Source organism: Syngnathus floridae, chromosome 4 (genome assembly GCF_059516105.1).
Source record: "Syngnathus floridae isolate MCC-2025c chromosome 4, RoL_Sflo_1.0, whole genome shotgun sequence".
NCBI classification, from domain to species: domain Eukaryota; kingdom Metazoa; phylum Chordata; class Actinopteri; order Syngnathiformes; family Syngnathidae; genus Syngnathus; species Syngnathus floridae.
This window is the reverse complement of record NC_142416.1, coordinates 5186311-5199919: the sequence shown is the minus strand read 5'-3', so window position 1 is coordinate 5199919 and position 13609 is coordinate 5186311. Positions and strand designations below refer to the sequence as shown.

The 13609-nt window shown below is 41.2% G+C and overlaps 1 protein-coding gene across 7 annotated transcripts in view; it reads right to left on the bottom strand.

Annotated features, from left to right (window-relative positions):
• tenm3 (teneurin transmembrane protein 3) overlaps nt 1-13609 on the bottom strand; it is a 404606-nt gene that overhangs the window by 367582 nt on the left and 23415 nt on the right. For all 7 annotated transcript variants that reach the window (XM_088372494.1, XM_088372486.1, XM_088372491.1 and 4 more), the window contains exon 2: nt 832-1047. In XM_088372494.1, coding sequence (XP_088228620.1) covers nt 832-934 — 103 coding nt within the window. In that variant the 5' untranslated portion in view covers nt 935-1047. The remainder of the gene's footprint in view (nt 1-831; nt 1048-13609) is intronic.

Below are 13609 nucleotides of genomic sequence, written 5' to 3'. Positions count from 1 at the left end.
AGTGGATGAATGATTTTCTTTCTGTGCCTTTTTGTTGTGTGAATCAGTAATTGACAGGTGTCCAGCCAATGATATGATATGGTTCACTTACGCTACATATATGTATGACACAGATGTGTCCTGCCCATCCGTGCTGCGCAGGTTAGCTAGCTAACAACAGTGCAGTGGAGTCAAGCGATGTAAATGCTAAATTAGCTAATCATGGCGAAACGAATGAGCAGCGACACATCCACTCGCCAAGCCAAAACAAATAAGAGATGCGGCAATTCTTTTAAGATTGGATGGTTGTCGGAGTGTGTGCAACTACAAGAGGGAACGGTGAAACTGGGTGAAATTTTCTCTTTTTCGAATGAGAAAGGTCTCCTATGCAAAACATGCAGTGAAGCCAAAGTGGCGGGCGAGTTTACGTAGGGAAAAATATGGAAGAAATGGAAGTTGGACTACCACAAGCGTGACATTCAGCAGAAATATTATTCGAAAGCTGTTGGAATTGTATAAAGACTCAAGATAGGACAGGGGAATGGTACATTATTGCGAGAGAGGGCAAAAGATCGACAGAAAAGGAATGAGCTGTCACACAAAACAAAATCCGACCCCGAGCTAGTTAAAGTTCTCATTGACAATATTTATTTATTTATTTATTTAATAAAGTGTGCACAGAGAGCTTGTGTGTTTCCACAGACACTTGAAAAATTAGAGGGAACACTGAACACAGGTAACTGTTACTTATTTAAAAGTACTTTTTTTCCAACAGTTTACACGCCCCAAGGAGTCCATTAGGGAAACCATGCCCAAGTGAACAAATTAATTAACAAATGTTGGCCATCTCACCAGGATATGCCCCCTCCTTGTCCTTGTGGGCCTTAGTGAGTGAGCAGTATAGACGTCGCTCTTTCACTTCCATAATGCTTCCTCTGGTGTTGCTGGCAAACATTGAGGCATGCTGTGTAACAGCTTAGTTGACAGGAAGAAAGATAGGTAGAGAGAAAAAAGAAAGAGATTTAAAGGAAGAAAATGGATTACAGAAGACTGAGGGCAGATCTCATCCTGTGAACATAGTACATGGAAAAAAAGATTTCATTATTAATGTCTTACAGAGAACTTTGCCTTATTTTAAACTATATTCATGGCTTACTGCAATTGTAACTGTTTGTTGACAGAGTACTGTATATAAATGTTAATATACAACTACACAACACAACTCAGGCTTTGATAATACAAATTTAGACTGTTGTATACAAAAATCCCTCACTACATCTTGGTTCTTTTATCACGGCTTCAGTACATCGCAAATAAAAGATTCAAAATAAAAATTCTAAATTGAGGAATCATGGCACAAAAGTTGCCCGCACGCCAGCAGAAGGCAGGGAGTGCCCACACAATTGCAGTACGTACACTTGGACCTTGTTATAAAAACGTTGTTATAATAATAATACTAACAATAATAACCTGCGTGAACTTGCCCCCCCCAACCTCGCAAAATTTAAGGAAAATAGTCTGATTCAAAACTTTTTGCTGCACAAACCAGCACAAACGAAGCACAAACAAAAGGTACCAATGTGGGTCCATTTGGAGGAAAAGGGGGGGCTGGATGACGTCATCGCTAAAAAATAAATGTGTAATATCTCCGAAACGAAAGCAGCACAAACGAAAATATTTGCTGCACAAACCAGCACAAACGAAGCACAAACGGACGGTACCATTTTGGGTCCATTTGGGGGGAAAGGGGGGGCTGGGTGAACTCTGGATGACCTATAAAATAATCGTTCATAACTAAAAAACCATAGCAGCACAAACGATGATTTTTGCTGCACAAACCGGCACAAACAAAGCACAAACGAATCAGACTATTTTCCTTAAATTTTGCGAGGTTGGGGGGGCCAAGTTCACGCAGGTTCAATAATATGAGTTCAAAAAACATATTTACAGTATTGTACCTTGTTATAAATTTGTTTCTATAACAATAAAAGAGTTCTAAAAACATTTACAGTATACACTTGTTCCTTGTTATAAAAAAAGTTGTTACAATAATAAAAGAGTTCTAAAAATATATTTATAGTATGTTTCCTTTTTATGTTACATACACACACACACACACACACACACACGCACACACACACGCACACACACACACACACACACACACACACACACACACACACACACACACACACACACACACACAGTCCCTGCCTGCTGTCCGTGAGCAATTCTGTGGGGAAGTCAGACTAAACTACTAAAATAATGTGGTGACACAATGTGCACCATGTCTTATAACTACGATGTGACTGTTCAGAATCCGATTTACATTAATGTTAGATGGGAGTCAGCATCCACCTGATACCATTTAAAGGTCCTCTGAATAAGCCCAAATACATTTTAGATGCACTCCAAATTGCCCATAGGTGTGAATGCGAGTAAGAATGGTTGTTTGTGCTGTGCGATTGGCTGGCAACCAGTTCAGGGTGTCCCCCGCCTACTGCCCGATGATTGCTGGGAGAGGCTCCAGTACGCCCGCAACACTCAAGCTGGACAAGCGAAAAAGATAATGGATGGATGGATATTCCAAAAATATTTCAGAATGAAGGGGGTGTACAAAACCTAAGAGGGGGAGGAAATTTTAAACCACCAAGTTTTCGCACACACCGAAACGTAGGTTCATATCAGCCTAAGTAAGGAAAAGGTAAAATCATCTATCAGTTCTACATTCTTGAAAGTAAAAATGTTGTCCATTTAAAAAAAAGCTCACGAACAACATTTTTGGAAAGTATTATCATAGAAGGGGTGGCACGGTGGCACACTCGTTAGCATGTCCGCCTCACAGCGGTCCTGCCTGTGTGGAGTTTGCATGTTTCCCCATGCCGCCATGGTTTTTCTCTGGGTACTCCGGTTTCCTCCCAACATCTTAAAAACATGCATGGTAGGCCGATTGAGCACTCCAAATTGGTGTGAGTGCGGATGATTGTTCATCTCTGTGTGCCCTGCCCTGTGTGTCTGGCAACCAGTTCAGGGTGTCCCACAACTGCTGCCCGATGACTGCTGGGATAGGCTTTTGCACTCCAAGAGGCTTGGCCTTTGGCCTTTAGCCAAGAGGCTGGCTATGCTCTGGACTGCTATCCATACACTATATATATATATATATATATATATATATAACTTTTCCTCACCCCCCGTGGGTGGTCTCTTTTTCCCCTTCAAGCTCGGGTCCTCTACCAGAGGCCTGGGAGCTTGAGGGTTCTACGCAGTATCTTTGCTGTTCCTAGTACTGCACTTTTCTGGACTGAGATGTCGGATGTTTTTCCTGGGATCTGTTTCAGCCACTCCTCCAGTTTGGGGGTTACTGCCCCTAGTGCTCCAATGACCACAGGTACCACTGAAGTCTTAACTCTCCAGGTCTTCTCCAGCTCTTCTCTGAGCCCTTGATATTTCTCAAGTTTCTCATGTTCCTTTTTCCTAATGTTACCATCATTTGGGATGGCTTTATTGAATGACAGATGCCTCTGCTGCAACTCACCAAACAAAAGGTACCATAACGGAACTCAACCAAGTCAGAGGTGCAGCTACTTTACTGTAATCACAAATGAATCAGCAATGAAAATTGGCCAAACCCCAAAAACACATTCCACATTGAACCTAAGCAATCTAACAGTGGTTGTATGAAAGTCATACTTCTTAATTTTAACCGAAGACTCTGAACTGCACTGAACAGAACTTGAAGGCCCTGCAGCGCATAGTGAATACGGCTGGTAAGATTATTGGTGCTTCGCTCCCCTCCCTGAAGGACATTTACACCTCCCATCTCGCCCGCAAGGCAACCTCGATTGTGAGAGATGTGAGTCACCCGGCTCACTCTTTGTTTGACCTTCTGCCCTCTGGGAAGAGGTACAGGAGCCTGCGCTCCCGCACCACCAGACTCGCCAACAGCTTCTTTCTCCAGGCTGTTAGGGCCCTGAACTCGCTACCCCCTTCTGCGTAGCGTGCGGCACTGTTGCGCTATTTTCGGGAATGTCTGCTGTACGCGCACTTGCTCCTTTTTTTTTCTGCTCCTCTTATTTATTTATTTATTGTTGTGTTATTTATTCATTATTTATTCAGCACGCTTTTGTTATACTTGTTTACTTGTTTGTCTGTTGTGAGCCATGTCTTGTCACCGTGGGATAGGGGTAAGGGAGAAATTGACAATAAAGCTGACTTTGACTTTGACAATATCAGAATTATAATATGCCATAATCAGATTTCTCTGCTTGTTGTAAGAATCAGAAAGGTGAATTGGGAGTCAATTGGCTCAGTCACACTTGATTATTCACTCCAGGAGAAGCTTCCAACTGGTTCAGTCATAAGCCTGACTTGCAAGTGTCATCAGCAAAGATGGACGCGATCCAATATGTCATTTATTGCCTGTAGCTGTCAGGTCACATCACTAGTGGGTTTTTCATCCAAATGAATAAAATTTGTTTTAAATTTTTTGTAAAACTGTGCAAAGTGAGCATGCAACCTTCACTCATTTCCATTTTTTTTAATTACAGTAATCCCTCGCTATATCACGGTTCATCTTTCACGGCCTCGTTGCTTCATGGATTTTTTTCACAGTGCATTATGTTAGGGCTTCAGATGAAAAAGACACTACAGAGCAGAGTCAGGCCGCACAGGCACATTATATAGTAAGTACTGATGATAAAAATTATTATTTTACTGTCGTTATCTGGAAGAAAGTGTTTACTTCTCTTTGTTAAACAAATGCTTGGGCCTAAAAACAAGTTTTGTCCTTTGGTTTCAATGCTATAACTGTATAATAATAGTAAAAAAAAAATCAAGGTTTCTACTTAACAATATTCACCTATCATGGGTTATTTTCGGAACATAACCCCAGCGAAAAACGAGGTGTGTGTGTGTGTGTGTGTGTGTGTGTGTGTGTGTGTGTGTGTGTGTGTGTGTGTGTGTGTGTGTGTGTGTGTGTGTGTGTGTGTGTGTGTGTGTGTGTGTGTGTGTGTGTGTGTGTGTGTGCGCGCGTGCGTGCGTGTGTGTGTGTGCCTGTTTGTGAGTTTCAAATCCAAGATCGGACACTAGCACCACAGCAAATGACCCAGCTTTTCTATAAACCTCTATAAGTTTGAGCTAAATCATTCTTACGGTGGGTTCATGAATACGAACCAATGTCCCAGCTTGAGATCAGTGAAACCAACCCCTGTGCTGGGAAGCAGTGGATGAGTGGTTAAGAATGTGCCCTGTGACTAAAGGGCTCCGTGATTAATTTACCCTGAGAACTCAAATGTACTTGCAGTCTTCACATCTGTGAGTGGTTAAATGCAAGGATGAAATTGTATTCAATACAAAGGGTTTTGATCTGTAGTCTCTGGAATTTAAATGCCAGGAGTTAACCTTAAAACAATCCCCATCTCAATTTGGGAAATACTTTTTATTTCTGACTGAAAACAGCAAACTGATCTCACACTGTTTAAAACAACAAATAATGGGGCGAATAATGAGAGCTGTTTAATATTTTCACTACCACAAGCAGTAAAACGAGCAAGTCAAGAATATTACAAACATTATAATGGCGTACAGTTCAATACCACATACAACTACAAACACAAGAATGAAGATAATAATAAATGAATATCTTATTCAAAGTGTCACTCAGTACTGTACAATACCTTCAGTTTGTCATATAACGTGTTTTTGTTGACTGTTTAAATTTGTTTTGTTTCATGTTGTTGTTTTCTGATGTTCCTACCTAGTCTTGTCTAATTCTTAGATTTTTGTCTTCACGTGTTCTCGTCAGCCCTGTCCCTCAATCAGTATCTACCAATCAGCTCCCTCCAGCCACTCGTGTTTTGGCCTGGTGTGCCTCTTTGTCTCATCTTTTTCTTTGTATTTAATTTCTCACTTTCTTTCAATCTGTGTTTGCATTGTCTAATTTGTCATCATGTTTTCTTAGTCCCGTCATTTCATGTTTCCTGTTTTGCTGAGTTTATTAGCTGTTTGTTTGGTACATTGTATCTCTTTTTGGGGGAGGGGTAATTTGTTAATTAAACGTGTTAATAACACCATTTGCTTAATTTTGCTTTTTTGTAATTAGTCCTTTGAGTACATCGTACACTTGTGCCTTGCCTTCCTACTTGCCTCCACTTTGGTTCTCCACCTTTTGCCACCACAAACACTAAAACCTAATTCTGAAAATGGACACAATACACAGACCAAAGGATCCAGCAGGAGGCGCATAGCGTTGCCCTACATGCCGTTTCCCTACACGCCATCTGTCTGCTTGTCATCAACCTCAGCCTGCTGGCCAAGTCTATGGTGACAGGCTGAAGAGGCGAATTTTTCAATTTTGAAATGCAGACAATATTTCTGTGCTGCAGCACTGCAGGATGTGGCACTGCATCAAGGCAGCTCATGGTCCCTGTTCCAATGCCACGGTTGCTCATGGCTGCCATTCCTATTTGGATCTCACAACAGCTCAGCGACTGCTCATAGCTCATTTTCTCAACCATGTTCTCATTGGTACGCCCAGACCACCGCGCCTGTCCACATCATGCCTGGGTGGCCGGGACTGCCGTGCCAGTTGCCTATCCATGTCACAACTTGGCGGCCAGGACCACGCCTGGCCATTTAGCAACAGGTCCGCCCGTACTGCCACGTCAATCAACTGTCTACGTCCTGATGTGTCCGGACTGCTGCACCAGTCCCCTGTCCATGTCACAACAGAAAGGCCGTGCCCGCCACAGCAGTCGCATGTCCATGAAACAGCGAGGTAGGCCAGACTGCTGCGCAAGTCGCCTGTCCACGTCATGACTGTCCCGCACAAATTGCCATGCCAGTTGCTTGTCCATATCACAAATGTCCCGCATGGACCCTAGTGCCAGTCACCTATCCACATCATGATTGGGTATTATGGACTGCTGCATCAGTCATATGTCAATGACATGACTGGCCCACGAGGACACCCGTGCCAGCCGCTGTCTATGTTATAACTGGCCTGCACCAACGACTGACCCAATTCCCTCTCCCAGCTGTCACATCGCGGTGAGGTTGTCTCGTCTGAGGTTTTGTTATGGCCTTTCATTTCCTGTTTTATTTTTAAACCCTGATTCCGCTCATTCCCGTTCATTTGACCTTCCTCACCCTGATTCCTAATTGTGTCCACCTGTTCCAAATTATCATAAGTAGTCCCCTGTCTTGTACCAAATGCTCTGTCCAAATTCCCAGTCTGCGTACCCGAAGGCCAGTTTTACGACCAGTTTTTAGGCAACATGACGTCACTTCCGGCGTAACTTGATAGCATGTCATGTGACACACAAATGCAGCCTTGAAACTGGCCTTCGTTTCCATGGCAATGGGCTTGTTAGTGTGTAGGCAAATTCTACACCATTCACTATTATTCCACTTCTTCTTCTTTTATTCTCTTCACTTTTTTGTCCTGCTACTACTTCCTCATAATTCATCTGATTCATTTCATTCCACTTTTGTCGTATTCCAAATATTCACGTGATGAGTGGTTGCATTTTTCTTATTCCAAAAGTTTTCCGTTTTCGTAAAATTCGCAAATTTCTGTAAAATTTCCAGCAAATATTTCCCCATTTATTCTTAATGGCACATTCAACATTTCACATTTACGTCGTTCCAGTTTGAAATTCACATCATTCAGCACATTCAAATAACATTGGGGAAGATTTTGAACATTCCCAAAATTCCCAGGTTAAAAAAATGTCACGTTTTCACGTTTAAAATTTGCGCAAAATTTCACAAAATGTAGTTTTTTTCCTTCTAATTTCTACATTTTTCAACCGATTCAGCCCGTTCCAACTTTCAACTGTTCATCTTTTGCCTACCTATTCCAAAACCTCCCACTTACGAAAAATTCCAAATTATCAATTATAAAATTCTCACCAAATTTGACAAAATTAAGTTTTTCCCTTCTAATCCTAGATTATTTGACGGATTCAACCAATCCCAATTTTAAACGGTTCACCTTATGCTTACCATATTCAGCCCCTTCACCCCCACTTCCACTATGCAATTCACCCCCACTTCTACAGTGTGATGGCCATCTTGGAGTGACCCAGAAATGCCCCACAGTGAACCGCAATCCCAAAACAAACAGGAAGTACCCCAACATGAATAGGAAGTGAACTGGAAGTGCCCCAAATTTAACAGGAAGTGAACCGGAAGTGCCCGAAATCAAACCGGAAGTGACCTGAATTGAACTGGAAGTGACAAAAATAAACCAGAAGTGACTTATGTTGAACAGGAAGTGCCCCAAATAAACCGGAAGTGACCTTAATTGAACTGGAGTCCCCCCAAACAAACGAGAAGTGCCCCAAATAAATCGGTAGTGACCTCAATTACACCAGAAGTGCCCCCAAACAAACCGAAAGTGCAGCAAATTTTGTTTATCACTTCGAATGTCTCCATTATTCAACTGATTCAACCAGTTAAAACTTTATGCCTACCTATTCCACAACTTCCTACTTACCAAAAATTCAAAATTTTCAACTTTAAAATAGATGCCAAATTTTACAGAATTTTGTTTTCCCCTTCAAATTCCTACATTAATTGACCGATTCAACCCGTTCCAACTTTAAACATCATTCTGTAGCATCATTCTGTAGTATTTATTCATCTTTTTCGCCTTCACACGCAATTTCTCTAAAAATTGCAAATTCTAGTTTATTATTATTACTTAATAAAATATTTATTTGGAAACTCAGAACAGTAGGTGTCAAACATAGAGCCGAAGAAATAAAACACTCAAATACATTTTTTTTTTGTGCTTTGGAATTTGTGGATTGACCAATAGTTACATATCTGATTTATATCTATATCGACATTTATAAACATGCCATTTAGCCAGCAGTATCTAAGAAATTTATATTTGTTCAGATTTGTTGCATGGGGTAGTTTCTTTTCACTCCACTGTTGGATATTTGTGACCGCAGCTTTGTAGCAGTCCTTCATGACTTCCACATTGCGACACTCTCTACTACAGCTATGCATTTGACGCTGCTTGACAGCCCACTTGCCTAAACTGTCTGAAACAAAGATGGAAAAAGCTCTTGTACGCAAGTGTTTTGTCTTTCCGGTGAAGCATTTACTTTGAAGTTCCAGACAGAAGTGGCATGCCTTTACTTGATCAATTGGGGCATTTTTGGATGGCTCTGCGTATGAAATGTCGAGAAAGGAATAGCCTTAACCCACGGCCCGTCTTCATAGAAACGAGGCCAGATTCGCCGGCTGGTTGTCGAAGGCTGCGTGAATTTGAACACCAGCGGTGCATCTCGTCGCGCCGGGACTGACGTCACGTCATCGCCATATTGTGCGTTGAAGGATGCTACATATTAATTTGTACGGAGCTATTCCGCCAATCCATATTCACCATGCTTATGCGGCCACGGAGGACCCAGTCTTCGAACTGGCTTTGGAGGAGGAAGCCTGTGATTTTGGACACAGCTAAAGCTAAAGCTAACACCAATATGACAAACCTTTTGAGATATGAACAGAAGCCTCGCAATTTCTTTGCATCTATTTACAAACCAGATTTCGACTTCTGAACCGGCGCCCCAACCCCCTTTATCTTCTTTGCTCAATAATTCACTGTTCGTCTCAACGCGTGAGCAGTGTAATACACAAGTAGTGTAGTCGAGTATGTCTCCTAGAACGAACTGAAACTCAAAATCGTAAAGAAGCATGGCGAAGGCATGCGTATCGTCGAGCTCACAAAGACTATGGCCGGTGATGTGCCAAAGCTGGTATCGCATGTAAATCAGCGAAAAGCGGAAGTCGTTGTCGTCTGGCAGACAGTACCAGCTTGTATGGTAAAAACGTGAACGTGTTTGTCAATTTCCATCTTTAGAAGCTTGGTTCTTTTTCTTTTATTTTCTTTTTTTAAGTTTGCATTCTGCGTGACGTGCATTCAATGGCCACTCACAGTCGGAAAACTCATTTATTGCACCAAAAAGTATTGACAAATACGTGAGCACATTGCAGCATACAATGACTTAGTAGCCTGCATACAATGATTTAGTAGCCTGACTTTTTCTGTGTCTTCTTAGGGGTATTCTTAACAAGTGTGGAACAAGTGTGTGAGAACAGCTTCCCCCCTCCCAAAACAACGTTACATAGGTCCAGAATAAGTTGACATTTTTTGTTATAAAGGTTTGAAAAACCACATACTGTTTTTGGGGTTTTCTGTGTTTTACACAGCATAATAGGGCAAAACGTTTGACTTTTAGGATAATCTGGCACGTATCATTTGCTTTTACATTGATTCCTATGGGAAATGTTGCGTCTTTTGCAAACTTTGTTTACATTGTATATTTATATATATATAATTTAACATCATATTTTTTTTATACTTTATCGTTTTATATTGCACTGTGTGGGCCGCTCTTATCTCGTTGTACTTTGTATAATGACAATAAAAGGCATTCTGATTCTGTCTACTTACAAACCTTTCTGCTTACACACCTGATCATGGAACAAATTAAGTTTGTAAGTAGAGGTACCACTGTAATGAAACAACAAATGCTTTTAAAAACACCCACTTTTAATAAACAATAGGGTTACAATTAGAGATTACAACTTCCTCATTGGAAATCATTCTAAAGACTATTGCTTAAAAGGTGTAAAACAGCTATCAATTGGCACATTTACATTGACATCTCTACGTATAACTACATCAACATATCACAATATACATATCTCAGTGGCTGATTTTAGAGAAACAAGCAGCCTCTCTGCAGCTGAAGTGCCCTGTCACGTCTGTCTTTCCTTTCACCAGTTACCAACATACGCAAAGCTGGATTGCTCATATGTCTTTATATAGTCAATTGAAATTGGTAAGGGTTAATTTGACTTACATTTCCCCTGGAGTCCACGTATGACCAAGGAACCAATCGTGCGACATGTCATAATATGCGTAAAAATGAACAGAGATTCTGCTGTGTCAGACTTTTTTTGTCATGGTTGTGAAGTGTGCCAGATGCCAAACGACCAATCACTGAGTATGTCACACTACATGGGTAATGATGCATCAAGAACTACATATGATTATTTGCACATTATAAAAGTATGCCTAGCACTTATAAAATATGTTTACAATCAAATGCAAGCAATTCATTTGGAAAGCACGTTACAAAACTAAAAATGAAATCTTGGACTTCCATTCATTTGGTATTTTTTAAATGATCAGTCATGGTTCGTTCAATGCTGAGCCACCACCCCTCATTCATTTGAGCTCCTGTATATGCATGATGCGCTACAATACACAGAAGCAGCTCACAGAGTGCTTCAGCGGAAATAGATTTTTGTCAAAAGTTGTCTTCCATACTTGACAAAAGCAGAAATTGGCAATTTATTTGTATGCTAATTTTCTTTTTAGATCATTGTTTTATGCCTTATTTACCACAATCACTTATTTCCTGCACTGGTTGAAATTGCAGAGTATGTTGATTCTTTATGTAATTAAGAATACGACCCGCCCCTATGAGAAGAAGAGCCTAATCAAGACAACTTTGTTCTAATCTTTTCCATTTTTAATGGGACAGTTAGAGAGAAAAAAATATATAAATATACATCATAATTCATCATATGGTGAATAACTAAGACATTGAAAAGTATTGTAAGTCAGAAGAGACAGAGGATGTAATAGGTAAGATTTTGGAGGTTGTTTTAACTTAACATGGTCTTGCAGTAGAAGAGCAGTGTACCACCCAGCGTTTCCCAAACTATGTGAAAAAGACAGGGAAATACAAAGGGTAAGGCATTAATTGTTTACAGGTGGATCATTAGTGAGAGTCCTCTCCTCTCTCAGTCAAAACAAGTGGACGTAAATCCTAATAAAAACCAGCATTTGAGCCTTCATTTTCATCCTGAGAAAAGTCTTCTCTTTGACATATGAAAAACACAGCAGTGATATTGACGTAAAATGCTAATGCCAGTCACATATTGCATGTCAAACATTTTCAAATGAACATCTGTAGGAGGAGCATAGATGATAGGGAATTATCATATTATCAATTATCACTAAGCCTTAATGTCATGCCCAGAGCGAGTCGCTTGCATAGCGCAGTCTATGTACATGGGTAGAGTTTTCTTTCTTTTGGTATTTAGCTTGACGATCTCAGATAGAACAGGATGTACGTTGTAGGATGAAACACAGCTGACTTGCGGCCAATCAAATTGGCTCCCACCATTCCCTTTAAACTAATTTCAGTCTAAGTCAGTGGTTCTTAACCTGGGTTCGATCGAACCTCAGGGGTTCGGTGAGTCGGCTTCAGGGGTTCGGCAGAGCTGGTATGTAATCTCCCCGCCCCCGCCCCGCCATCCGCGGATGGCCGAACACACCGGTAGCATTGATCGCTTCACTGAATTATTGGCAAAAAAGTATCAGGCACTGTGACTTATAGGGGCATACAGGCAAACTAGCAAAAGGGTATAGGCACACGTTTGGCCGTAAGGATGAGAGAGCAGGTGTGTGTAGTGTTCATGGGTGAGTCTTTGGGTGTGTGAATGTGATTCTTGTGTGTGTGATTATTGTATGAAGCGTGTGAAGGGTGTGTGGGGTATGTGTGAGTGTGTTTGTGTGTGTGTGCACGTGTGGTTCTACAACACTAGTAGATGGCACACATTACACATCTAACTGCGTGTAATGGTTCCGCACAACTAAATAACCATAAATGAAATACTCTCAGCAACAGACCAAACATAAGTCATCGAGACAACAAAATTAATTTGCTGGTGACCATTAGTCGCCGTGCCGCTGCGTAACGGCTGTAGTCATGCGTGTACGCTGCTCGTACGATGCGAGGCAAACTTAAAGGAGCGCGCCGGAGCTGTCAATCAAGCAGCGCGCACACGAAGCAAACCGCGATCGGACAAATGGTACAACAGTGGACAGTATCAACAATGAAATGTATATACTCACTTTGTGTCAAAGACACACACGATCACAGCAACATACTCAGTCGACACAGGCAGCCTTTAACTTACCGCTGCGCATAAGTGAATGGGTATAATGTCTAGACCCCGAATGTAAGATGACCCCCACTTTTTCAGTCTTATTTCAATGCACAAAACATCTTATATTCGGGCCAATACGGTAATACTCTTTTGCAGTGCAGCCAATTGAACACATTAATATTTTACTTGTCAGATTGTGATCAAAGGTCCCCACTCCGATTGGAGCACCTAGTGCGAGAACCGACACGCTGTTTTGGGGGCATTCTAAATAACCCAACAGCAAATTTGAGCAACACACTGAGTTACTGTACAGTCGGAATGAACGTGTGCACACAAAGAGTATTTCTCCCCTCGAAACTAACGACTGCAATAGTACGACATAGAGCTCCGATAACCATTAGTCCATTGGGAAGTGTTTAATCAGGTTAGTATGTACAGTCTAATTTTATTGAAAGAAATGTACCATAGCAACTGATCACTTATTTGAACAGTGGTATGGCACACTTTCACTCTTTGTTGTTTTTTTTCCTTCGTGTTTGTAGGCGGCTTCACGTTACCCACAACAAACTTAATGTAGGGCTGGGTGATATGGCTGAAAAAAATGAAACATAATTGTGTTATGATTTTGTTTTGTATATATCAAATATTT